The sequence below is a fragment of the Physeter macrocephalus genome, chromosome 12 (genome assembly GCF_002837175.3).
Source record: "Physeter macrocephalus isolate SW-GA chromosome 12, ASM283717v5, whole genome shotgun sequence".
Taxonomy (NCBI): Eukaryota; Metazoa; Chordata; class Mammalia; order Artiodactyla; family Physeteridae; genus Physeter; species Physeter macrocephalus.
In genome coordinates, this window is record NC_041225.1 from 31,885,690 (window position 1) to 31,913,433 (window position 27,744).

Consider the following 27,744-nt stretch of genomic DNA (forward strand, 5'->3'; position numbering starts at 1 on the left):
CCCCTGCATCAGCAGGCGGACGCGCAACCACTGCGCCACCAGGGAAGCCCCTCTACATCATGATTTTAAAAGCTTACATCATATTCCATTTTGAAGAGACACTGTTATTTAACCATTTCCATTTTGTTGGAGCTTAATACATTTTCAGTTTATCAGTTGTTCTGTACATGCGTCTCTGATCACTTGATTATTTCTTTAGGATAGATTTCTAGAAGTGGGAGGGGATGGCAAAAAATGTTTTTTAAAACTTTTAATGCAGATTACCAAATTGTGAATGGAAAGATTTTTATCTGGGATATGAGTCTAGAAATAAAGTTCTCAAAATGGTTTTCTCCCATGAGGTGTTCACAGGGTAGAGATCCTGTTAAGAAGTGGGGGTTATCTTTGACTCCAGGAAATTGCTTTCCCAGGAGCTGTTTGCCGAGAGTTGGATCTGAAACCAGGTGATGTGCGGGGCTGACAGCTTGAGGGGAAGTGGCCTGGCCTCCTTGACATTGAGTCACGCAGATTATCCTGACATTACAGTTGTGGCTCACGTTTGAATATTAATCCTCATCTAGGGAGGGTCTTTATAAAGCTCTGCTGCAGAGAACATATGTCTCTCCTAAACTGCGCCCCTGCTGGAGCCGTCTCTGTGGATGGTTGGCGTGTGCGGTGTCTGTGGATGAGTTTGCCTCAGCCTGACCCCTGCGTGGCCAGGAGCGGGGGGTTGGAGGGTCCTGGTCAAGGCGAGCACCGTCAGGCTGCCCCCACCCCCCCGACATGTACCCACCTCTGCCTCTGGTTAGGGCACTTGGACTTCGGGCTACCAGTGCGTGTGCCTGGCTGGAGGATTGTAGCACATTTGTGTTAGCCTAGGCTATGTGACGAGCGAGTGAAGAAACGCTTCCTCGCCTGGTTTGGGAGGACTTGCGCCGACTGGGAGCCTGGAAAGCTGAGTTCTGGTTCTCGGACTGCTGCAGACTAGCTGTGTGAACTTGAGCAAGTCAGCGCCCTCTCTGAGCTTTGGCGTCCTTGTCTGTAAAGAGGGGCCTCTGGACCAGGGTTCTTTTTAGGATCCTTCGGACTGTAAAGACTCAGGAGTGGCCCGGGTGGGTAGGACAGTGAGGCTGGGGCTGCCCTGAGATGGCTTTGCGTCGGGAGCTGGGTGCAGGCGGGGGCTCGGAGACTGAGAAAGCGTTCACAGCCTCTGAACACACAGGACTCCTTGCTGTTCCCCTGGGGTTGATACCTTCCTGTTCCTGCTTGTCTCTGTCTGGAAATTCCCAGCTGACCTCGGACCCCCAGCTCAAACGTCGCCTTCTTGGCGTCTCTGAATCCTCAGCCCCAGCACGTCGCAGGCCATCGTGCATGGGTTGGTGCATCTGTCCTGAGACATCGGTCACACTCGTCTTGCGTGCACCCAGCACACCGTGACAGCCCACTGCAGGGCTGGAAGAGAGGAGCAGACATTCAGGTGGACTTGAAGGTGGTGGAGGCGAGTTGGCTGAGGGACCCTTCTTGTCCTTTGGCAGCACTGGGCAGGTGGCTGGCTCCCCGCCGTGCTGTGTGGCCCATTGAGTAGGAGTAAGAAGGCTGCCTCTTCCCCATTTGGATCCAACAATTTTGCTTGAACTATATGCCCTGGGCTGCCTTCTTGGTATCAGTTTTTTTAAAATGACATAATCCAGTAAACTAGAAGGCGCACAACAAGACCCGACCCTTCCCTCTAAATGCAATGTGTGCCCATGCTCGCTGGCTCCATAGCAGACTTTTCTGTTAGTCTTTCATTTCATCCCCTTGCACGGATTGGTGGAAGGTCTGGCCTTTGTGCAGTGAGGTGTGGGAAAAGGGAAGGCTGCGGGATTAGAACTGGGGAGAAACGGGCTCTCGTGTGCTGTGGTCTCAGCAACTCAGCTTCTCATTTTCCCAAGTCCCTCCCACATCAAAGATTCTTGGGTCTGGTTCATTAATAAGAACCAGAGTTAAAGAGACAGTTGAATAAGGGGGAGGTGGGAGAGGGAGCTCTTTTTAGAAGAACAGTTTTGACAGTTCTGTAAATAAGAGATGATAGAGCCAGTTTGGGTTCTTTCCAGAAAGTTTATTCCCTAGCCATTTATTTTAGGTTCCTGTTTTAAATTTAGTTTTGGCTAAAGGAAAATAAAGACACTCCAGGACTTTCTAGTGGGAACATCTCAGACTTTGGGTGACGTGGAGCAGTAGGCCATTCGGCTCGTACGTAGTTACGGGGTGTTTCCTGTCCTGACAGTGGGTACCAGGCAAGCTGTTCCAGGGAGACACGGGGCTGTGATCGTTCTCAAGAAGCTTCAGAGTTGTTTGCAAGAAGAGAAATTGGTCTTAGAAACTCCAACTAGATCAGCGTAAAGAGGTTCCCACTGACCTAAGCTGGGACAGTTTGAGCATCAAAAGATAGTGATCACAGTGGATCAGAATGCTTTAAATATAAATACGTGAGGTGATGGGGTGACAGTGATGGTCCAGAACACTCACTGATCACACTGAGGTTGCTGGGATCAACACATTATTTTGAAGATTTAAAAGGGAAATAATTTTTATAAAAAAACGTGACCGATACCAGGTGGTCAGTTGAAAGGCCCAGAAGAAGGGATGAAAGGAAGTGCATCTGTCCTTCCTGGTGCCAGAACTGGAAGCCTCGCTGGCTGTTTCTCCCCTGTCCTGGTTTGGTGGACTGCCCGTGGACAGCAGGCAGGTTCCTCTCTCCAAGGTTGTCACAGGCTGGGGGCAGCCTGTGTGAACACAGGATGGATTTGACCCTTGCCCACCTTCTTCCAGCTGTTTGATCTTGGGCAAATCGTTAAACCCCTCGGAACCCCACTTTACTCAACAGGTAGTAAGGATGATGCTTCTGACACCTTATAGTCTTATTAAGTTTAATTGAACGAAAGACTTGTAGGCCACCTCATGGCCTTTACTGGAGCTGATCCTCCCCCTCTTCCCTCTGGGTGCTCACCTAGAGCAGCTGCGAGGGTCCAGGATCATTCTGAAGGCAGCACATGGCTGCCGAGGTGACTTCAGCCTCCGCATTCCTGTTTCTCTCCCCCAGGGGAGTGACATCAGCACCAGATGTCTGCTTGTGGCTGCCACGCCCTTCCAAAACCACGCTGGAATTGCCCACATCTTGACGACCAATTTTGAAATAGTTATAAAAGAGCGTGTGGTTTGAAAGGAACTGCCCTTCGCTGTTGACCACATGTTCTAGAATTATAAGTCGAGCAAAATAGGTGTAACTGATCCGCCTCTGAAATGGAATTTTAAAAATCTAAAACTTGGGTACTTTTGGTTTTGGCAAGGTAAGCTATTTTTAGAAGGAAACACACATCAGTGTGGTAGAGTGGGGGACAAATGGGCTTCGGGATCAGACAGACTTGGGTTTGCACCACAGCTCTGCCACTTTCTTGCCCTGTTTCCTAGGACAGGTTATTTGATCTCCTTGAGTCCCAGTTTCAGCGTTGTGAGAAATAATGCATGCCATATATAAGTTGTTGTGAATCTAGGAAAAAACATGTGGAAACCATTTGTGCTCAGTATAGATGACATCTGTGCTGCTGTTATAACTATTGTCAGTTCTGGTTGGCGTGTATGTGTTGGGTGTGGTTGCACTGCCTATCCTCACCCACGTTCTTTGATTCTTACCTTAACCCTGTGAGTATCTCCCAGCGGGGTCTTTGTCCGTCACGTGGCTGAGACAGCTCCAGAGAGAGTAAATGCGTATGTTACCAGGTCATCCACGTTTACTGGGAGGCATAGGCTTGAAGCCCAGACCTTCTGAGGGCTCCTCCTGCTCTGCCACCCCTTTGTCACGCTCGTGTGTGTGTGTGTGTGTGTGTGTGTGTGTGTGTGTGTGTGTGTGTGTGTGTGTCTGCCTCAAGTCGTTTGCTGAGTATAGTTTCAGAAATACATTTAATGTATCCAGAACTCTCAGGCTCTTTTCTGGGATGTAAAAGATGATAATAATAATAGAAAGGAGGAAAAGGAAAAGGGCCTTTTAAACAGTGACATTAACGTTCTCTTGTGTTTGTTAGATCCACACGGGCATCCCCTAAGGCACCCAGATGCTCCCGGAAGTCGAGGGCAAAGAGCTTGCCTGGTGGGGTCGGTGGACACACGGTCCATGGATCCCGGGATCCGGCCCAGCCCCAGGGCCGCCTTCCGCAAGCACAGGCCACCCCCCCCCCCCCCCCCCCCCCGTGTGCTCCGGCTGTCAGGCCAGGCACCGGCACTGCCGACAGTGGTTTTGTTGCCCTGAGGAGTTGTTTGGGGCACCGCCAGGGGCTTTTCAGGGTCTGTTCTTTGGCGAAGAAGCTGCAGCACGAAGGCTTTCTGTGGCCTCCTGGCAGCCCTGTGCCGTCCTCCTTGTGGGAGCAGAGTTCTGAAGACGCGGGCAGCCTGAGAGGGGTGTGTGACCCTGCGCGGTGGAGTCCCCATGCAAGGTGACACGCCCGCCCGCCCGCACTGATGTGCCTCTACAGTCGTTGTGTTACATTTCTGATGGGAGCGATGAGGGAGCAGAAGTAAGTGTCCGTGCCAGGGAGTTGTTCTATTACAGACTGGCAGCATTCATTTCAGAACGCTTGACCCAGAAGTGAGGGAGCCATGTCCAGCCACGCTGGCTTGCCAGAGTTACCTGTGTCCGCTTCCCACCCCAGCTTCTGACTCAGAGATGGGACTCCAGCTTCTGCAGTTGGACAGAGATCCGTGTAGGATTTCGATGTCCAACAGGGCCTGGGAACCACAGAGCTGGAGACCCAGAATCCGGGTTTTTCACTCTTTAAGGTGCTGCTTTGAAGCCTAATGATGGTAAAATACCTTCAGATGGATGACCAGCTTTTGCTTTTTCTGATCAAACGACATGCGTCTTGTCTTATATTTCAAGCACAAAGATGAATAAAACTTAGTCCCTACCCTGGAAGCACTTCCAGTGTGTTGGGAACCACGTTTACCAGTTGGACATTTGGAATGTAACACTCTGAGCGCAAGTCCAGGAAGGTGCCAGGGACGTGGGGCAGAGGCACGGAAAGGCCCCCAGGCAGAGGACTTGTCACGAGCAGAGGCGCCCTGGCCTGTGGCCCGTGCTCCGAGGACCGTGGCTTTTCCGGTGTTGAAAGGAGAAGCTAGGGCATGCGGCTGGGTGAGCGTCGCGCCAGCTGCTGGGTTCCAGGAGAGGACTGGGTCTGTTCTGTGTCTCCCGCCAGCGTGTGGGCTACGGAGGAGGAGTCCTAGGAGATGGGGAAGCACGGGCGTCCCCGGGGGTCTCATCCCACGAGCTGGAGGCTGTGGCACTCGTGCGAGGCTCTCCCTCCTGGTCCTTGCGCTTGTTCTTTGGGATCTGTCGCTGGCACCACGGGTGGTTGTCAGGACAGCAGAGTTATTTCTGTTCGCGGTGTGACTTGGCTTTTCTCAGATTTTCAGGCTGTAAATGTGTTCGATTTTATCCGCAAGTAAGAACCTGGTGGGGGGCAGGGCTAGAGCGGTCGAGGCCTTAACAGCACCTCTCCCGTTGCTGTTGCAGCGCACGTGGAAAACGAAGAGCAGTACACCCAGGCTCTGGAGAAGTTCGGGGGCAACTGCGTATGCAGAGATGACCCGGACTTAGGAAGCGCGTTCCTGAAGTTCTCAGTGTTTACAAAGGAGTTGACGGCGCTGTTCAAAAACCTGGTAAGTGTCACGATCGTGTGCAGCGAACGGGCAGCGTGGGAGGGGCCCGGAGTGGCTCTAGTTGGGAAGGTAGCTCCCTAGACAGTAATTAAGGTGTGTTTGGTACACGAGGAATACGTTTCATAGTTCCTGTGATACCTAAAAGAATTGTATTTCTTATACACGCGAGGTCACTTTGGAGTAAATTTTAGAATTGTGATTCCTACCCTCACAAGACTTTCAAATTTAACTCGGCATTTTAAAGCTGCCCAGCTGAGGCACAAAATGGATAAATGCATTCGTCTTCGTAAGGGCCTCTGACTTCAGTTTTCAATAGTTCCTAAACTGTGTAGAATAGTCTGTTTCTGGTAATTATAGTAGGTATTTAAATTTAACAATATTTCATAAATATGTTTCAGACCTGTTACCTTACACGGCAAGGTAACCTATAATCAGAGCACAGAAATTACCGTGAATATTTCAAGGCCTTTTATGCTCTCACATGCAGAGCCTAAGAAAAGTCTCACTTTTTAAGTGAGTCGAGATACGGACTGAGTACTTCTTGCCTGCGGTAGGTTCTTGGTAGCGTGGGTGAATGGACTCTTCCTTGCACTTGGCAGCCCTGTGCCATCCTCACGGTGGGAGCAGAATTGTGAAGAATTGAGCAGAGAGGGGGTTTGGGTCCCTGCTGAGCGGTTTCTTCCACAAGGGGAATGTACGTCGGGGCGGTCCCGGCATCTCTTTCCTGTTTTTCTCCCCCAGCTTCTCCCAGAGGTCATGGACAAGCAGACCAGGTCAAGAACTCAATAACGCTTTCTGTGTAGGTCGCAAACAACAGTGTCTTTTTCATTTCTCCTGTCAGCAAGCTCATAACAAGCGAAAAAATAGCTCATCATTCTTGAAGCGGTGGTGATGGCGGGTCTGTCAGTCTGCTCTTACTAGGGCAGAAGCAGGGGAACACAGTGTATGAGTTAATAAGGAGGAGGGGAAAGAACCGGATCATGAAGGCTCTCCGTCTCTCTCCCTGTCTTCACTTGTAAAGTGTTTCATTTGGAAGTGGTAAATATAAAAAGCCGTTGCTGTGCTTAAGTTTTTTACTCGGGTTAATTTGGAATCTCTTGGGGCCTTTGTCAAGTTTGTCGCCCGTTTATCACTGCCCCAAACAGGCTGACAGCATGCAGAGCACACAGTGGAGCCCAGCCCCTTTCCAGCCCCACTGCCCGGACACTGGCACACGGCTTGTTAGGGCCTCACCACTGAGTCACAGTGGAGCTTTTTTTTTTTTTTTTTAAACTGGGGAAGCTGCATGGTCCTGGGGAAGATCTATAGATGCTGACGTGTCCGGGGTCGTCTAGTGTAAAATCAGCCTGCCGCCTCATCTCCCTGACCCTCGGGGGCGGGTAAGCCCCTTCCTCTCCCCCTGAGCTGCCAGCCGGCTGCTTCGTGTGCCTCCCTCTTAAATATGAATGAATGGCCTCCAGAAAGAAAGAGACCAAAATAAACAGAAGAAAGAACTTGGGGAACACAGAGACAATGCAGAGAGCAGAAGAAAACTTTGAAGAAACTATATTTAATTCCTCAGAGAAATCAGAAGAGAGAATGGAATGAAGCTTGTCTTTAAAAAAGGGGAGAGACAATCAGTATAAGAAAATAGAAAATTGGAAATCCTAATGAGAAGGGTTAGAGTAAAAGAAATCTCTCAGAAAATAGATCAAAAGGACCAAAAAAGACAAAAGAGTGGGAAATAGATGAAAGACGAGTCAGGGATTAATTCTCAAGGTCCAGTATCCAACTGACAGGCGTTTTCAGAAAGAGAGAATAGGAAACAGAGGAGGATGCCGTGAATGCAACAGAACAAAAGATGGTTCCTGAGACTGAAGGATTTTCATCTCCAGATGGGAGGGCCCAGGACAGTAAGGGGAAAGGACTTGCCCCAAGGCACCCCCCTGTGAAACTGCAAAAGATCTTAACGCTTTCAGAAAGCACACAGAGGATTAAGCATCACAGTGCCATCGGTGTCTCAGCAGTGACCCTGGAAACTTGAAGGCCCGGAGCATTGCCACTAAAATCCTGAGAACATAATTCTAACCTGGAATGAGACCCACCACCTGAGCATGAAATTAGAATTAGTTTCAGATGCCCAAGGCTCGAGAAGGTTTGCTCCCAAGCCTCATTCCTCTGAAACTCCTAAGGGTTGTGCTTTAGCAGCATGAAGAGGGAAGCCAAGAAAGAGGAAGACGTGTGAGTCAGGGGACAGGATCCAGCCAGAAGGAAAGCAGTGAAAGGGGGGTCCCAAGGGGACGGCAGAGGGAAGCCCTAGCACGGCGACGGAGCAGGCAGCCTGGAGACAGAGGCGCGGGAGGCCGGGGCTGCCCCTCCCCAGCCAGCCAGCTCTTGTATCTTCATTCGGCTGATCTCCACTCAGGTTTTCTCAGCTGTAAGATGGAGATGATAACGCCGTGCCTGGTTTTGTAAGAAGAACAGCCGGTTGCTTTTACACACCTTGGCTTGTTTAACCCTTGTAACCATGAGGTGAATCAGCGTTGTCTCCACTTTGTAGACTAGGTAACTGAGGCCCCGGTGGTTTAAAGGGCTAACCTCTCTCGGGACAGGTCTGAGTCCTTGCCAGCTTTTGGACGCGCGCCTCCAGGTGTGGAAGGGCCCCGCCTGCGTCGCTCCACGTGGTGGAATCCTACTCGAGGTCGCTTGTCCTCAGTTTTAACACGAGCAGCTGCACAGGTAGACAGAAGCAGCCCCTTCGTTTCTTGATTTCCCGCACAACTAAAAGCAGAGCAGGGCCTGGACGTTGTGATGGGTACATTGTGGCATTGGCCCCTGCCCCGTGGCCCTGCCACTTTGGGCACATCGGAAGTCTCCTCCAGGCCTCGCTGTCCTCGCCCTTCCTATAGCGCGAGTGGCTTTCCCGCGGCCGTCACTTCCCGAGCGCCCGCGGCACCGTCAGCAGCGTGTACCGGCTCTTCCTCGTTCGCTGCGTCCTCCCGTCAGCTGCACGGGGTCCCTCACGTTACCTCCGTCTCAGTCTCAGGTGGGGCCCGTAGCCGGCAAGGGACAGGTTAGGGGTCACATCTGGGTCTTAAAACTCCAGTCCCATGCTCTTTCCACTGTGGTGTTGAAAGAATTTAAGGCCCCTTGTCAACTCCTTGGGGGAAAAAGGGGGCAGAACGGAAGGGAAGGCAGTGCAGGGTAAAGTGTAGCATGAAGAGAGATGCCCAGTGGGCCGAATGCTGCAGCCACGAGCAGCCAGACCCCTCAGCTTCCTCACCTTAAAGCAGTGTGAGAAAACCATTCCCGCCTCACCGGCCAGCTTCAGGCTGGCGGGGGTAAGCGGGAGGGTTGTTTGTAAATAAGAAACCACCCCACAGGTGACATTCCAGTGTCGTTATGGTCGGGTAACTTACTAAAGCCCGGGAGACAGTAGCTCTGGGTCCACGTGCAGGACTGTAGTTTCTGCTTCTGCTTTATGGAGTTATAGGGTTTTTGATCCTGTTTCCCAGCGAGTACCTTATCTGTGCCCAAATTCATGTTCACCAGGCCGGGTTTTCCAGGCCAGGGCTGGTGTTGAAGGTCTGCGGCCGTAAGGACGCCAAGTGGCTGCTTCTAAGAAGCTGTCGCTGAGAGTGAGCTGATCATAGGAGACTTCTCCTTTTTTGGTATTTTGTATACCATTCTTACTCCTATTTTTGGTCACATCTGTCCTATCTCTTATTTTTAAAGCCTTGCTTTTGCTTTTCCTCAGGCGTTCAAAAAACATTTCAGTTCTGCATGGCCAAGACTCTCAATCCTACCTCTTGCCTAGAAGGAATAATAATTACCACCTACCTGCTCTTCAGCATGAAAGAATGTTTATAAAGCAGTTGGAACGTCTCCAGAGAAAGGCCAGCTTAATATAAAGTGAGATTTTGGTACTAAGGGGTGAGATTCTCACCTTCAGAGAGTCTGTGAATTCCTCTGCAGTAATGCAGGATAAAGGGAAAAACAAGGCAGCTCCAGAAATGTAACATGTGTGAAATTAGGCTGGTTATAAAGTCAGGCCAGTCTCCTCGGTTCTTTTCCTCTTACCAGATGGATGTGAGAATCCTGGAAAGATTTTCCAGGGCCACGTCCGTGTTAAGAAGTGGCCTTTTGATGAACGGCTGCATGAAAGCACATTCCTGAAAGGTCATTTACTACAGGTGTGTCATCTCCGTCTCTGGTTTCGGAGAATCGCTTGTGAGATATGTACTCTTGGTCCGTAGAACCCGCTCCGGGTGAGGGCAGGGGCCGGCGGAGGCTCAGCGCAGGGCGGAGTTCCAGGGCGAGAGCCGCGGGTGACCCTGGGGTTGAGGAGTCTCCCTTCACTCACCCGGAAAGAGGAACCTGGGAGTCCCGCTGACCAGCGTGCACAGAAGTCATGTTGTTTTCGTGGCTTTGTTTTTCCTTCGCACAAGTGATTGGAGTTAGAAGACATTATAGGCAGAGAGTGAAGAGCTAGTCAGGTTGTTGAGGAGAGTGTGGCTTTGTTCCTATGATGTGCGCAGGGCCCGGCGGGGAGGCCTGCCCACCTGCTGGTTGGCAGTACGGTGGCGCTCTCTTCCCAGCACCGTCGGTCGACAGGAGCTGACTCCCCACGTTAATAAAGCTCATCACGTTGCTCAGCGTAGAGCGCTCTCTAGCCGAGGTCCTCACCCTCAGTGCTCCCGTAAACTTTCTTCTCTTTTCACTTCTTCTATTGAAAATGCCCTGTATTTTTAAATGTATTACATTCTTTCTTTTAAAGCATTTTTTAATCGAAGTAGAGTTAACTTACAATGCTGTGTTAGCTTCAGTTATAGCAAAGTGATTCGGTTATACATATTTCTATTCTTTTTCAGATTCTTGTCCATGAGCAGAGTTCCCTGTGCTGTACAGTAGTAGGTCCTTGTTTATCTTATGTATAGCAGTGTGTCTCTGTTAACCCCCAACTCCTAATCTATTCCCCGACCCCTACCCCCTGTCGCTCTCCCCTCTGTAAGTTTGTTTTCTATGTCTGTGAGTCTGTTTCAGTTTTAAAATGTTTTACTTTCTTTCTTATTCAGCGTGGGCACTGGGCATATCTTATCTTCTGGGGAGGAAGGCTTACCGTTGTTTGGGGCATAAATTAAGGGGCAGCGCTGAAATCTAGAGAAACTCTTGGTGCCTGGTACCTGCGGTGTGGGAGTACCTGCCCCTAGATTGGTGCCAGACCGTCGGCTTTCCCATTTTCAACATGGGCTTTTTAATATTCTGACACCCTTCTGCCTGCTGATTGCTGGCTTCTACCACTCTTGGTGCCTTGTTCCACAGCACTGTGAGCTGGAGAACGCGATGACCAGCTTGTTAGGCTTGTACGCAGAGCAGGAGTCTGTAAGCTTTGAGTGAGGAGCGCTTGAGGGCTGGGCCTTCTCTAGGGGAACAGAGTTCCTGGATGGACAGTTACGTTGGACACCTAGAAATCTCTGCCACCAGTTGTTTAATCTGGCCTAATGCATGGCTGGAAATGCTCTGAGACTCACAAGGCTTCAGCACTGCAGGCTGCTTCCTACACTCAGAGATCCTTGACCAAAATGAAAGCATGTCCTTAGTTTGACCAAAACGACAAAAGCGGTAAGGCTACTGTCAGAGCCCTGTGTTTGGTTGTAGCACAGCCATGACTATGTGTAAATTGTACTTTGATACTATTTTTTTTGGAAAGGCAGTGCCACCTCATTGTAACTGCTGCGGTACACTGACTCCTTGAGGTCAGAGAAAGTGGGAAGAGCCATGGGGGAGAGGACAGGGTGGGAACAAGGCCTTGGGCCCAAGAGGAGAGCTCAGCTGATAAGAGTGACTGATCGCCTGCTGAGGGTGGCCCGGCTCTCTGGGCAGTAGGGCAGTAAGAGCTCGTTGCTCCCATCTGGGCCACTATTATTAGGATGCTGTGTGTGCTGGGAAGGCCCCGGGACAAACGCCACGGAGCCCTGAGGGCGCGGGCCCGGAAGGTGGGGCGGTGACTCTCGTGGCCTTGGGTGCTTGGGTCCTGGGTAGGGGTGGGTTGGGGGCCACCACAGGGTCCATCTGCATCTAAGCCCCTGGCAAAGTTTGCGAACACATTCCTTGTACTTGCCTTTAACAGCTTGTCAGGTGCATGGAGGACGTGCCGTTATAGGAAAATCATTTGAAAGCATTAGTGAATTCAAACCAGGGTTTGTGTTTGTTTTCTTCTGTCACCGTGTATCCTCTCGCTTGCTGGCTATTAAAAGAACAACTGCCACGATGTGGGGCACCTCAAACTTTAAAATCTTTTGCCAAACCCGAGGGATGCTGTGTGGACAGGCTGGAGTAGAGGGTGTGAGTGAAGGCGGAGGGTCAGCCGCATCCGGAAGGCAGAGGAGCAGGAGGAGGGTGACTGTTGAGCGCCGTTGGCCTCGGTGCCGGGGACGCCACAGTGACTCTGCCGTGCAGGCAGGGACAGTACAGTGGCAGAAGGAGAGACGGCGGGAGTTCGCTGCTCCAGGCGGAGGCTGCTGATGGAAGGAGAAGGTGAGCAAGGGAAGGTTTCTGTGAAGGGAGAGACTGGTGCCTACTTCTAGGCCCCGGGGGAAGGGGCTGGGGGCTGGAGGAGGTTGATGGCCCCGAAGAGAGGGGGCTGTGAGCTGGGGGGGCTGGGCGTCCTGGGTCTCCTCCTGTTGGCCATTGGCTCAGCCAGGACTCAGGCCCCTGCCTCCCCGGGACCTGGAGATAAATTCCAGGTCCAGCCTCTCTGGGTGCATTTCCCTTTGGGAATTTCCACTGTTTGTTGGTCATTCCTTAAAATCTGAAACTTGACAAACTACATCAATACCTGTATATTCCCGATTCTGGTTTACAGAGCACTTGGACGTAGTTTGTTTCATTTGCATCCCTAGGGTCCTATTCTTGCCTTGCCCTCAGGTGGAGTCATCTGGGGCCTCGTAGAGATGCAGGCTCCCGGGCCCTTGTCCCCTAGGCCTGCCGAACCAGAATCTCCATTTCCCCAGGGCACGAGTCAGCCCATTAAAGCCTGAGAAGCGTTGCCCTAGAGCAGAGGTCCTCACGGTGCCGTCTGTGGACCAGGAGCCCCAGCAGGACCTGCAGCGTGTTAAAAGGCCACACCCACACCTACTTAATGGCGGTTCTCCAGCCTGGCTCAGCAGCAGCGCCAGGGAGGGCTTACAACGCTCCCTGTTGGGAGCCGTTTCCCAGAGTTCCTGATCCATTCGCATTTCTAATCCGTTCCCTGGTGACACTGACCTCCGTTGGTCAGGAACCAGCAACCGCTTCCAACCCCTCCCCTGGGGAGACTGAGGCCAGGGCGCCAGGGCCTAGCTGAGGATGCGAGTATCCAGCCTCGAATTCTCGGAGGTAACAGATTCGAAAAGCTGCTTTCGTTTTCGGGGGGTGGCTTAACTAAGCATTTTAACATCATGCGGGTTTTAGAAGAAGCTGTGGATTGATGAATCCTGGGCCCTTCTGTGGAAGGGGCCCAGGAAAACGCGGGTTTTCCAGACGGTTGCAAGTAGGCTGTGGTGTGTGGTTTCATCATCCGTTCTCCAGTGGAAGAGGGTCACTATTTTCCCTCCACTTAGAACCTGAAAGATCAAAGCCGCGTGACTGCCAGAGACGCAGCGTTAAAGGCAGAAACCAGGTCAGCTGCTTCCCCTCTTTCTTGTGGTGTGAAAGTTGCCAGTGTTTTTGGCAGCTGCCCGGTTTTGATCTTTCAGTTTGTGTTAAACACTCAAGATCTGCGTGGGCTCCCCCGTCTCCTTTTTTGATTAAACAAACCATCAGAGTGGCCCTGCTGCCGAAGAACCAGGCCTGGGAGCATGTGTTCCTGAGGGCCCCGTGTGAGAGCGATCAAGGCCGTGTGAGTGCGCGCAGGCACGCACGCGGTAGGCCTTGGGCGGTGTTGTCGCCGGCCCCCAGGGAGAGCTCACTAAAAATGAAGGTGACCTAGATGGTTTTCCTTTGTAAAGTGTTTCCCCGTACGTCCTGATGTAGATGGCACCTCTGGTCTCACAGCCTGTCCCGCTCCGGCCGTGGGTCAGGTGTGAGTAGCACTGACCGCTCTGGAGGCCGGTTGCCTATGGCAGTGGAATGATGGGAAGGGCCCTGGCCGCCTTCTCAGCTCAGCGGCTGCTTAGTTGTGGGGTCTGGGGGCAAAGTGGGTGGCTTAACTCTCCCTCTGTTTCCATTTCTGTAACATGGGGGTAACACCGACTTCTCAGAGCACTTGTAAGCCTTACATGCGATTAAGTGGCCCTGTGCCATTTAGTGATTTATTCAGGCCACTTTACCTAGGACCTTCTGCTTCTCCAAAAGATTTTCTGTCTGGATGTTCATTCTTGCAGATAAGCAGCCTTCAGAGAGAACGTAGAAAACTGTGCTTTGACCCTGCCAGGCGCCTGCCTCGGCGCCTTTGTGTTAGGGATCCCTCTGCTGGGAATGCTCCCCCACCAGGCTTTCACGGGGCTAGCTGCCTTGCTTCCTTCATGCTCTGCTCCACGCCACCTTCTGAAGAGGCCTTCCTGGTCACCATTGGAGAGTCCCATCCCGCGAGCAATCAGAGCAGCCTTATATGTAAGATTTGTAGTAGCCCCCAAACTGGAAAGAACTCAGAAACCTGTCAGCAGTTGTCTGGATAAGCCAGGTGACGGACAACTGTTCGGCAAGAAACGGGAATGAGCCGTTGATGCAACAGCACGGATGGATCTCAAAGCGCGCGTGAGAGAAGCCGACAAGGAGCAGTGCGTGCTGTAGGACTCCATGTATAGGAAGTCCTAGAAAACGCAGATTATTCTGTGGTGACGGACGCAGATCAGCGGTTGCCTGGGGACCGGAGATTGGGCAGCTGGGAGGTGGGAATGGCAAAAGGGCACAAAGAAGCTTCCGGGGGTGATGGGTGTGTTCACTGTCTGCACTTGGGCGATGGTTTTGTGGGTGTATGTATGTGCTATGACTTATCAAATTGTGCACTTTAAATATGGGCAGGTTATTGTACATCAGTTACACCTTCAGAGATGCTTAAAATTTTTCTTAGGCTACTCGTCTGAAGCATTGCTGTCCACCAGAACTTTTAGCTTTGATGGAAATGGTCTGCGTCTGCTGTATCCAGTATGAGAAGCCGCTCACCGCACATGGCTCTTGAGCACTTGAAATATGCTAGCGCAACTGAGGAATTCAGTTTCTAACTTGATTTCGTTGTAATCCATTTACATTTGAATGGGCACATGTAGCTAGTGTCTGTCATACTGGACTGCACCGGTGTAAAGCCTAACCTGCTACTCTAACAGCCCCGGCAATGCCACCCGCACGCACAATCCTGGGTCTCAGGCTCCAGCTCCTGGAGAAGACGCGACGCTTCCGCAGGTGCTGGCTGTTTCCCGGGTACATATCCTTGGCTAATGCTGAAGCCTCTGCTAAGAATGCCCTTAATTGAAGCAATGAGGTCTGAGGTCTTTTTGCAACTCTCCGCCCTCTGGCACGGAGGTGCTGCCAGGGCCTATGCCCACATGAACAGGTGTTTGCCCTTCTTTGAGGTCTTGATTTTACCTCTAACTCTGTGATTGAGCAGCATTTGCCCAAGTTAAAAAGAAAAAAACCTGCAGGTCCCAGCGTTCTGTCTCTGGTTTCTCATAAATTAGGCATATTAAAATAAACTTAATGACACAGGTGCATTTCAGGTAAGGCTCTTTGGCCATGTTTTATATATGGTCTTTTAGGAAAAGCTGATTATCCCCAAAGAGGGGTGGACACTATTAAGGGTTTTTGAGGAGAGCCCTGGGAAGACCTGGTCTTTTCTAGACTCATGAGCCTGGAGCTAGGAAGATTCTGCCCAGCGGCTTTTCTGTTTTGAGTCTATCTTCTCTTTGCTGCTCCTTAAGAATAGAGCACTATGATACAAAAATCCTGTCTAGGTTCAGGCTTCTCGACAGATCCCTAGCCAAGGAGAAGGCAGCGCTGGGGTTCCCAGGGGTCAGGCTGGAACCAGGGGCGGAGCTTTGGCTGGTTCAGCAGCTGCTGGTAACCCGTGACAGAGCCGAAGGAGCAGCCGAGACACTGACCCTGTGGGCAGGGGAAGTGTTACGGGGAAGGGGGGAAAGATTTTTAGAGAGTATGGAAGTGGCAAACCTCGCGAGTCAAGGAGTTTTTAGACCCTGTCTGCCCCCACAAAAAAATATTTAATAATAATTAGGAAGACCCATGTGGAAAGATGGCTATTGTCTGGCTATATTCCCCCACCCCTGCCCCATCTCCTGGTCTATCTTTGTTTGCTAATCAGCTATGACACTTCGCAGGCTGCTCGTGATCCCTGGTAGCCCTGTCTGCCTGTCTCCCCACGACTGCATCGTTCTCCTTCTCCTTCTGAGATTACACACATGTGACTACTTGTGTAGGCAGCTCATCTTGTCAGACATATCCAGGTGAACCCAGGAGAGGGGAAGACAGAGCAGGGAGGGCTGTGACTCTAAAGATTGTCTGTGTGCTGTTGGTATTAGATCCATACTTACTGGCAGCAACTAAGAGTAATGCTTTGTATTCAGATCATGCTTGGGGTTTCAAAAAGCCATTTTACTTCATATACTTGTTAAAAGCAAGTCAGAGGATAAGAGAAAGCCCAGTGCTTGCTTGGTGCTAAGGGAAATAGTCTAGCTGGGTGACCCAGGGGTAATTTAATTCTTCCCAGCAATCATAACAGTTTTATTGCTCGTAAATCGAGGCTGGAGGTGCTGAGCACAGCGCGTGTGCGGTGATCTCCTGGCTGTGGTTTTCATCTCTCACGGCCAGAATGGAGATGGTTCGTTCAGCTGGGGCCTGAGGCTGCTGGGCGGCCCCAGTACAGGCAGGGCAAAGGGAGACCCGGAGCGAGCCCATCCTTCCTGCTGCAGGGCACTCTTGCGGAGACAGGACATCTGGGCCCAGGCAGAGACGAGGGTCGGTCATTTCCTGGACTCTCACCCTGAGTCAGAATGCTTGTGTGCTGCGCGGGTTCCGTGCGAGAGCAGGTAAACGCAGAGGGCAGGCAGAGGCTGGTGCCAGGAGTGGAGGAGCTTTGTTAGGAAGCCCACTGATGGGGATTCTGTGTATGTTTGTAATAATTTCCTTTTTAAAAAAAAAAAAAAAGCTTTCTGAGGTATATTTTATATATCATAAAACTCACCCATTTCAATTCTGCAAGTCATTGATTTCTAGTAGCTTTACCAAGTGATGCAACCATCGCCTTAAACCAGTTTGGGGACACTTTCTTCCACCTAGTAAGGTCCCTCCTGTCCCCTCACAGTTAGCCCCCATTTCCCACCCCCAGCCCTAGGCAACTGCCCATCTACTTTCTGTCTTTTTTGCAATAATTTAGCTAATTGGTTTCTGATTAGAGGAGTAGTAGTTTCTTATTTTAGATCATTTGAGTAGCCCCCGGAAAGAGAGATGGATGGAACGGAGGCCAGAATCCCCTTGGTGGATTCTCTTCCAGCTGCTCTTTTTAGCTCTCATCTCTGCTGCCCCCGCCGCTCCCCTGGCTGATGTGCTCCGACTCCTCCACTGTTCCTGTGCCTGGACACCCTCCACCCCATCTTGCAAGACGTAATTCTCCCTGTCGTTGAAGGTCTATCTCACATAACCCCAATCAGCAAACATTTCCCTGGTGTCCAGACTGGAAGTAATTTTCTCTTCTCAGAAACTCACTGGTGTTTTATTTCTGGCTCGTAGAGTTTCCACATGGCACTTTACTTACTTAAATATGTGCTTTATCTGCCTTATTAAACGGTGAGTTCGTGAGGACTGAGGTTCTGTCTGATGCATCTTTGTCTCCTAAGCCCTCTTACCCACCCTGTTTCATCTCCTGTCGCTCCCTGAGGGCCCCGTGTGCCTCCTTTGTGGCAGTCCTCACAGTTTTGATGGCTGTTTAATGTCGTGCTCACCCTGTCTCCAGTGTCCAGAATGAAAGCAAGCTGGCCCAGTGTTTGGATGTCCTTAGATTTTCACTCTTCTGGATGCCAGAGTTTAGTTTACCTCCTCTTAACCTAATACCTGTCGTCACTGCCTGAGTTCTTATTTGAATTAAGTAACAAAAAGTCTTTTTTTTTTTTGGCCTTGCCACACGGCTTGTGAGACATTAGCTCTCCGACCAGGGATTGAACCCAGCCCCTCGGCAGTAAGAGTGCAGAGTCTTAACCACTGGACCACTAGGGAAGTCCCGATAACGAGTAGTCTTAAAATAGAGGTGTAAACCAAATTCTGCGTGATGTTCTTCTCACCTGCTCTAGGGGATTTTGTTGTCCTCGCTCATTTATGCATACACTCACGTGTAATACACCTCTCATAAAAACATACTAGAGTTCTTCCTAGGAATACAGTTTTTAATCTGCAAGCACCTTATTCTTTTTTCCTCCAACCTACCGTGTATCTGGGCTGCTCTGGTGCCTTTGGCTCAGCTTCCCACCCTGGGCAGCCCTGACCACCGCCCCTCCCCGCCCCGGGCGGTTCCTGCTGTCTTGCACGTGACTTGTCCAGGATGGCGCTGCCTTGGCTCTTCTCTGGGCAGCGTTGAGGACTGAACGGACCTGTGCTCTGACTCCAGCCGTGACTCTGCGATCGAGTGGATGAAAGGGCAGAGTCTCGCGGCTCAGGAACTGACCAGTCACCTTCTTCCCAAGCCCAGGTCAGCCCGCCCGACTGCTTAAAGCTGTAGTCGTTGTTTCTTTCCCCCAGGAGCCGCTGGTATCTGTACAGAGTGAAACATGCTGCATGTGGTGTGTCTTAGACTTTCTGTTTAATTCTTGTTGTGGATATATTTATTCTTCCTCTGAGGTAACAAGCGTCATGTTTTGTTTACATTGTAGCCAGCTTACTGCTGGTACTCAGTAAACACATGATGAATGAATTCATGAATTCACATATTAGCTATATGATGTTTAAAGCTATTAATGTGTCTCTAGATTCTGTCTCTCACGTATTAGATGCTCAGAAAAATACTTAGGTAACTTGATTCACTCAGCCATTGCCACGCTCTGTGTTGAGAGCGGTGGAGGATAGAAAAACTTGAAGCCGCCCCTTCGGGTTTGTGGTGTGAGCTTGATGAGACAAATGTAGGGTAGAACCTGTCAGGTCCTTCAAGAAATTATTTTAAAAAGAAAATATCGGAGGATGTGGGGAGGGAGGGGTCACTTCCTGCTGAGAGGTTGGGATGTTGTTGGAAAAGGTAGCATCTGAGTAAATCCTGGGGGATGGGAAGGCTTTGAACAGCGGATACTGAGGTGAAACGTGGCAGATGAGGCTGGACTGTGAGGGTCCAGATGCAGGAGTAGGTTTGGTCTTTATCAGGGACACAACGCCAGAGAAATCCGACAGCTGCGTAGGAGGGGCTGGGACGGGCAGAGACTGGGACGCGGTGGCCAGGAGCAGGGGAAGCGGTGCCTCAGTCCAGACGAGGGGCGGTGAGGCCGCTGGGGGGCAGGGCGGTGAGAAGGCCACGGGGAGCTCGTGGGCCATCGGCGGGTCAGAAGGGCTGGAGCCCAGGAGGAGGAGAGCGCCGCGAGCGGGGCTGAGGGGCGGCGGCGGCGGGACAAGGGGCCCGAGGAGGCGGGGGTGGGTGCGTTCTCGCAGCGGGTGGGAATGGGGGGCGCGTGTGGCGACGGAGCCCCCCCACGGCTCAGCGGAAGCCCAGGTGTGCTCGCGCCGGGGGTGAGTCACCTGCACGGCCTTGTCTCCATCCCTTCCCGTCACCCACGGGACCTTGCCTTAAACTCAGCTTTTCGGTATTTACAGCTTAACTCTCGAGGCTAATCCTGGCACGTCATAGCTGATGACACTGTGCCTCTGACGGGTGCATGACACATGTTGAGCTGTGTAAGCGCCAGACAGAAGTTGCCCCAGGAGGCATTTCTGAAATGACGGTTATTAACTGACCATCTATTTGGCAGGAAAGGTGGTTGGTACAGGCGGTATTACACACCTTACCAGTATTTTTCAAGTAAATTTCTTTCTCTGTTTTGAGATTTCATATGCTGAGTAGTGCATGGAAATCAGATCCCATATTGCCCTAAAAATTGTGCTGTGGTGGGTCTTCCCAGTCAAGGTAATTCTACTAAAGATAAAATTCTCCTTTGCTCGATTGGAAGAAGGAGTGCACAGGGTTCCAAAGTCCTTACTCCTGTCTCTGTCCTTTTGTGGTCCCGTAATTTCGTGCGTGTCACCAAAGTGACACACGCACACAGCCCCAGAAGGCTGCGTGCCACTTGTGCTGACTTAGGGAGAGAGAGCCTGGGGAGGTGAGAAAGTAGAGCCTCAGCTTATTTTCTCACTGGGGAGGGACTCTTGTCGGGTTCAGAACCTGGGCGGTCTGTGCGTCGAGGTTCTTGTTAACTGAAGCTTTGTGTCCTTAAGTAGGCTCAAAGCTGAATGGCCAGCGGGGACGGGCTTGCTTGGCGGGAGCGTGCCTGAGTGTGTCAGGAGGGTCTGGTTCTCTGCATTTAATCTGTGGTGACAGCTTGCTAAGCCACCATCTTTTGCCTTCTTGCTTCAGGGAGAATAGGGGACCTTAAGACCACTTGTCCCCCCTTTTCCCTTTCTCATTTATCTGCTTTCCTCTCTCTCTCTCTCTCTCTCTCTCTCTCTCTCTCTCTCTCTCTCTCTCTCTCGGTTCTTTTCTAGTTCTCTCTCAACATCCACTCATACACGTTCTCAGGAGACAGAAGCCCCCTTTGTTCTGTTTTTCCTTTTAGTCTCCCCTGTTGGGGGCTGTGCTAGGGAGACTGGGGGCTCTGGGCCCCCAGAACTGACCAAAGCCCAGCCCTAGGGCATCAGATGGAGCCATGAGTGAGAATAGGAAGTGTTGGGGCTTCTGTTCCTGTATCTTTAAAGTGATTCTGTCATTGACTTTTTTTCTTCGTTGTAATGATTATCTTTCCACAGACTTCATAGCCCAATAATAGAAGGTTATTATTGTTGTGAAATATAGACAGATGTAGACTTTTCGTTAGTTATATATTCATTTGTAAGGTAAAATCCTTACTTAGAATGTAAGAATGAATAAGGCTGTCATACTTGTGCTGGTCAGGTTTTAGGGAAGTTTAATTATCACTGTGTGTTCTCTAACCTCCTTGCTGTCCTTACTTTAGATTAAAAAGGAAATGGAATAAGGATATTTTTTTCTGTTTTTGTTTTTTAGATTCAGAATATGAACAACATAATCTCCTTCCCTCTGGACAGTTTGCTGAAGGGGGACCTGAAAGGAGTGAAAGGGGTATGACACGAAGAGTCCTGTCACGGGGGGGCAGCTTTCATAGGACATGGAATCACGTCACGCTGGCCAGTCGGGGCAGCACGGCCTCGAGCCTTCCTCCTGGGACGGCGGGGTGGTGCCGTGCTGCCTCGGGCTCCCTGGACTGGCCATCGTGGCACCACCTTTCGGCCCTAACAGTGGTGACCCGTGGCCTTTGTGGCTGTCCTGCTGGTGCCCCTGATGTGGAAGGGAAAGAAACAGCTTTTCTGGAAACTGTCAACCACTTTTGGGTTCTGCCGGTTGAGCAGGGAACCCTGTGTGAAGTCTGGTTTTTCCAGCTAGCGTGTCACGGATTGAGCCCTGGGAAAGGATCCTTGCAGGGTGGTTTCCTGGAGGGAGAATGGGCACCAGCAAGGCCTGAGCTGCCTTTATTGTTCCGTCCTCCAAAGGGTGCTCGTTGTGGAGGCCTCGCCTTGCCTCGTACGAACACTGGAGCCATGAACTGTTTCCCCGGGCACGTGCGTGGGGACAGTCAGGGCTCGAGTGCTGTGTGGGCTCCAGGCACCGAGCAGAAAGTTGCTCTCGCATGTCATTGGCCCAGACAGGTGTGTGATGTGAAAGGGAGGCAACCGTGCCCCAGTTCTTAGGCGACCGAGTGCTCTGACGGGATCCACACGTGATCCCCGGCGGCCTCTGGCACATCCGGAAGCCCAGCCGATCACGGGGGCCTCTGCAGGGGCAGCAGTGCCAGGAGAGCTGTTGGGGCGAGGAGTCTGGGCCCGGGGAGACGTTAGGACACCGAGGAACACTGCTCAGCATCCTCAGTGGGGGCCCGGAGAACACGTCCGGCCAGAACCAGAAAAGCGGGAGAGGAGGGCACACCAAGCAGAGGGGAAACCATGCCAGTCTGTGGCAGCATGCCGCAGCCCTGCACAAGGGGCCCTGGGTCGGCGGGGCTGCAGAGTGGGAGATGCGGCTTACGGCGTGGGCACGCGCCTTCCTGGAGGCTTTAGGTGCCAGGCTGTGGAGCTTAGGCCTTGTCAGAAGGCCAAAGAAGAGTCAAAAAAGGAAAAAAAATCCCCACAACAAAAGGGTTTTCTCTTCTAAAAGACCCCTGTTAAAGGGTGTATAAATAGGTGGGAACCAAATTTGATAGAATTTCTAGTGGCTCAGTATATTTTTGAGTCAGGCTTTATCAGAGAATATGAGGTCCTGAGTTCCAGACAGAATTGTGGAATCGGGAGACCTCAGGAGAAGGTGAATGGCTTTTATATTCTTGTTTTGGGGCCCAGGTCAGGGGTACATGTGTTGAGGAGATTCCTATATTAATAGAAAAAAATCAGAGTCCCTTTCTTTTAGAGAGATATACTAAAATACTTGCAGATTAAATGTTATATGTCTTTCCAGGTTTAATTTCAGAATAATCTCAGGGCAGAGGGCAGGGTATAAGTGAAACAGGATGGGCTGTGAGTTGATACTTGCTATAGCTAGCAGACAGGTATGTTGTATAATTCTCTCCAGTTTTGTCTGTGTGCATTTGGTGTATTCTATAATAAAAATTTCTTAAAGAGAAAGAAAAAAGTAAATGCTACCGCTAGTCTGATTAAAAGCCTGTGCTCTAAGCTCTCCATTTTTCCTGGGATCACATACGTCATTTATAGCAGAAATTAATACTCCTTTCAGGTCTAGTCTAGGGATGAGTTTATCTTGCCCAGAAATTAATGATTAGTCCTGTTTAATTTATGCCTCTCTGTTTACAGGATCTGAAAAAGCCTTTTGATAAAGCTTGGAAGGACTACGAAACAAAAATGTGAGTATTTTCATTAAAAAAAGTAAGCATAGGTAATTTGAGATTTTAATTTTAAATCGAGCCTTTACTGCTTAAAGGTATTGTCTAAATAAACCTTAATCCAGGGAAGAATTCACCCAAAACTGTGTTGCTGTGTTTTGTTGTGATACCAGATGCTTTCATACCAGGTGTCTACATTCATGATATAAACCTCTTTAAACTGTTTTTTCCTCATCCCTCCTCTTACGTCCTAATGGCTACAGAATGTTATTTTCAGAAACGTTAATTGACTTCTACTGGTTGACTTCAGGCACTTGTTGTAACATTTCTGATCACGGTTTCTCATTTCCTCCAGTGGAGGGGATTGAGCTAGCTGGAATCGGGCTAGCGATTGTGCGAATGATGATTTCAATTATTTTAAATACTTGAGAAATAGAAAATATTTTTAAATGCCTCATGCTTGCTTTGTAATTGCTGTGCATTGGGTAATAGAGTTTTCTCAGTGGAAATAGAAACTTTTATATGAAGCCATCTGGTAAAGTGGGACGCGATAGGAAGAAAGCCTTTTCAGATGTTAACTACACGTATTTAATTGGGTTTGTTTGTTTTTACCAGCCTTGGGTCTCTGTTCAGAGCTGAAGGATCACAGAGCTCACACCAAGGAATCCCAAAATTTGGTACTCATCGCATCCTGGAAATCTTAAGTTGCCATGCTCCAAATTCCGGAGTCTCACTAATGGCACACATGCAGTGTGTAAGCACAGATAACAGTATTAAACCAGAATGCCTTGAAGGTCGGCTCAACCCAGAGGGGCTCCAGACTCACTGTCCCTGGCTCATTCGCATCCTGTATCTGGGTGTCGGTTCAGTGCAGTGAATAAGGAAAGGGTCCACGTTCCTGCTTCACAGGTGGGAAACCTGCCCTTGGTATTTGCTACTGGTCAACCACGAGAGGCTAGTTGAGCCAAGGGCAGGACATGGATTTGCCGACTTCATTGAGCTGCCGTCGCTGCTGCCCTCGAGGGCCTTAGAGGAAAAGCTTCTGGGCATTTTCTGAACCAGGGACAGGAGAGGGTCTCTGAAGAGGGTTGCCTGAGAGCGTCTTCTGCTTCTGGGAGGAAAAGGTTTGAAAGAGAAATGAGATCAAATTCTGTAAAGTCAAGACACACATAGATAAGGTGAGGGTAGAGGTACTCACAAGATCCCAGAATTGGAGAATGAAGGAGCAGCACCCTTTAAAACTCAGAGTAATTCTGGGATAAATTTAAAAATTAGCTCTACCGCTTTACATGCAAGATTGATTTATCCTGAGAGGCCCTGTGATACGCAACAAACGGCTTGAAGACCTCTTTACAATTCCTGGCCTGTCGTTCCATACCTGACCATTACGAGAGTGACCGACATCTGGACCGTGTCTTGATCCCTTTGCGGTGGCGTCAGGGGAGGCTTGGAGTTGGGTGATTGTCCCCGGGACCCTCCAGTCACACTGCCTCCCTGGTGCACGAGCCGCTTTAACAACATCCTCACCAAACGGTCACTTTTTCTTTACTTTCTTACTCACCCAGTCAAGTCACTGAGGGTCTGCTGTGTGCCTAGTGCTGTGCTTCAAGATAAAGAACAAGGATTAGAAACTATATTTCTCGCCTCTTCCTGAATACCCCCTCCCCAAATGATGGGGCCTCTGCAGCCAGAGGAGTCCATTTCGTGTTGAACAGCCTTCTAAGACACGCTGCCTGCGTTGTGTAGTGTCTGCCTTGGGGCTCTGCAGGAAAAGTCTGCGCCCTCCTCTTCATGGCACCCTTTATATTTTTGAGTGCTTTCTGTGGCTTTTTTTTTTGCAGTACGCGGGCCTCTCACTGCTGTGGCCTCTCCCGTTGCGGAGCACAGGCTCCGGACGCGCAGGCTCGGCGGCCATGGCTCACGGGCCCAGCCGCTCCGCGGCCTGTGGGATCCTCCCGGACCGGGGCACGAACCCGCGTCCCCTGCATCGGCAGGCGGACCCTCAACCACTGCTCCACCAGGGAAGCCCCTTTCTGTGGGTTTTGTTTAGCCTCCTTTTCTCCAGGATAAAAATCCAGTTACTAGTCCAAGCCCTTCCTAACCGACGTGACGCGTGGCTGCCTCACCCTGGTCACCTGTCTCGGGATGCGCTCCGAGGGTCAGCTGGTACCCTGACCCACACACTGGACTCGAGCACAGGCGAGCACGAGATAGACGTGGAAGGGGGAACGAAGCTTAAAAACGGGAAAGGTCACTTGTTTTCTTCTGTGATGATGAGCACTGTCCTAGTCGAGTTGCTTTGGAAGCATTTGTTGGGTCGATACTCAACAGAAAGGGCCAAGGTTGACATGTTTATGACAAAACGCTTTTTCCTTTCCAGTGAGTTCGAGGCCGTCCTGTTCTGGAAAGGCTCGGCGAGCATTTGTGTCCAGGATGGGTGTCGGGGTCGCAGCGGGGCTGTGCAGTCTGGAGGTGTCTTGATTGAGTCTCGCTGTTTTCACACGTAGAACCAAGATAGAAAAGGAGAAGAAGGAGCATGCCAAGCTGCACGGGATGATCCGCACGGAAATCAGCGGGGCTGAGATTGCAGAGGAGATGGAGAAGGAGCGGCGGCTCTTCCAGCTGCAGATGTGCGAGGTACGCCCGCCAGGCGCTTCGGGGCAAACGCCAGATGCACTGCTGGACCCTGTCATCCAGTTCTGTTGTTCGGGGAGCCTGGGGCTCCTGGGCTGTGGGGCTAGACCAGGCCCGCTCCAGCCTTTCTGAAGGCGCGACTCACCTGAAAGCAGGTTCTTTCTGCCTCCACACTGCACACTCGCCCCGCTTTGGTGTTCTTAAGGAGGTGCTGGGGGCGGGGCGGTGAGACCCCAGCCGTGGTCCCCTCTGTGAGTGTGAGAGCCCCTGCAGGTGCGTGCCCCTGGGCTCCGCCCGCCCGGGGTGGGGACGGTCCCCAAGGCCAGAGGCCCAGGCACCCTGGGGAGGTCCTGTGTCCTGCTCCACCGGCGGCCCAAGGCCTCGCCTCGGGGAGGGGAGAATGGCAGGACCGACACTCGGAACGTTTCTCTGCTAGAGGCTCCGGGGTGGGAAGTATCGAAGACCAATCATGCAGGCCTTTGCGTCCAGCCTTTTTTATACCTGGCTCGGGGGTCTGTTTGTGGAAACGGTTTACCCCTCGGCCTGAGGGTTCGCGCCTCCGGCGGTGGCAGTGAAGCCCCCTGAGCGTGGTGGCACTTGTGTTCCCTCCTGTGTAGCCAGGCAGACCTACATTTCGAGTGTACACAATGCAGGGGTGATATTTGTGACGGGTGTGGAAGCTAGGTTCAGCCAGCTCTCAATTCCCTGTAAGCAGTCAACGGCAGAGCTCATCAAAAGGCACTTTTTGATTTTAGAATGTTTGTTAATTTGTTGATTACAGTAGGAGCCTAGTTTTTATAGTTGTGTGTCTTAGGAGTATAATAAAATGCGTTTCTATTCCCAGAGCAAACTCTTAAGTGGTCAGCAGAGGGGAATCAGTCCCAGGGATCGGGGCTATTTGTCTGGTATTAGTACAGCCACTCCGGCTCTCTTTTGGTTTCTATTTGCATGGGATTTCTTTTTCCAGCCTTTTACTTTCAACTTGTGTGTATCTTTGGATCTACAGTGTGTTTCCTGTAGACAATCTATATTTAGATCATGTTTTTTTATCCAGTCTGACAGTCTCTGCCTTTTGATGGGATTGTTTAGTCACTCACATTTGATGTTACTATTGATGTGGTTGGGTTTATATCTGCTCTTTTACTTTTTTGTTTCTTAGGCCTTATGTCTTTTTTGTTCCTCTGTCTCTCCTTTGCTGCTTTGTTTTTCATTACGTGACTTTTTAGAAAGTTAACTAAGCTCAAAGTGTTATTGTAGATAGGAGAGTGGATGCTTTTATACACATGCTGTTTCATAAACAGACATCACATATGATAATTCCTGCCTGACCCGTTTCACACAGTGTTGGAGAGATCATCCCGGGCGATAGAGACAGGGACGAAGAAACCTCTGTGTGTTATACAGACACGGTATTGCTCTTATTGACTTGGGGTAAAATTAAGTAGTAGTGTTTCACAGAGAGTGGATTTGGGAAGCGTGTGTGTGTGAGTTCAGGATGAGCTCTCTTTTTGGCTAGTGAGGAGGAAAGCTATTGACGTAAACTCAGCAGGACTGCTTGTTAAAGTATGTTTAGTGACCGAGAGACTCAGCCAGCATGTTAGTGTCATACCCTTGAGGTGAGGGTGCGGGTTCCATCCTCAGCTCTGTCATTGCTTTCTGGGATGTGCACCCAGCACTGGGCTCTTTTCCTCGTCTGGGTGAATGGGTTGTGTGGACTGGTCAAATAGGTTATTTTATTGGAAAAACGCTATCTACCCGACACCTCTAAGTCACACACGTGAGTCATCTGTTGGGCGGGTCCCCGGGTGGCCGTCGGGCCCCAGTCTGTGCCGAGCATCACAGGGTCCCTGTGCTGCAGAGCTGGCGGTTGGTGGGGTCTGGCGCTCTGTGCAGGCACAAAAGCAGAGGTGGGCTGACCGGGCAGTGAGATTGGAGTTTACAGGGGAGCACACATCTGATGAAGCCTGTACACACTGACCAGACAGACCTGGGCTGGAAGGAAAGAGCATCCGAAAAGCAGTCCCTGAGAACCCAACCCCTCAGAGTGAACAGATTGCTGCAGTTAAAATCATTTTAAAATTGTTTAACCATTTCCTGAAACTGAAGTTCTCAAGTTTTGTAAACGTTTGGCGTTGTTTAGGTGTTTAAAGTTTTAGATGCGTGGGATCTAATGTAGAAAAGTGACTTCCAGGTGTTTGTTTTAAAGCTGTGGAACTTTTTCTTCAAAATGAATCTTATAAAGACAGTCAGTATGCCAGATAGATAATACAGAGCTTCCGTGAATTAAGAATGTATGAGAGGGGCTTCGCTGGTGGCGCAGTGGTTGAGAGTCCACCTGCCGATGCGGGACGTGGGTTCGTGCCCCAGTCCGGGAGGATCCTGCATGCCGCGGAGCGGCTGGGCCCGTGGGCCATGGCCGCTGGGCCTGTGCGTC

At 50.8% G+C, this 27,744-nt stretch overlaps 1 protein-coding gene across 4 annotated transcripts in view; it reads left to right on the top strand.

Moving 5' to 3' along the window:
- ASAP2 (ArfGAP with SH3 domain, ankyrin repeat and PH domain 2) overlaps positions 1-27,744 on the top strand; it is a 161,678-nt gene that overhangs the window by 70,437 nt on the left and 63,497 nt on the right. For all 4 annotated transcript variants that reach the window (XM_024118649.3, XM_024118651.3, XM_024118650.3 and 1 more), the window contains exons 3-6: positions 5,531-5,676; positions 20,834-20,908; positions 22,648-22,697; positions 25,184-25,313. In XM_024118649.3, the coding sequence (XP_023974417.1) occupies positions 5,531-5,676; positions 20,834-20,908; positions 22,648-22,697; positions 25,184-25,313 (401 nt within the window). The remainder of the gene's footprint in view (positions 1-5,530; positions 5,677-20,833; positions 20,909-22,647; positions 22,698-25,183; positions 25,314-27,744) is intronic.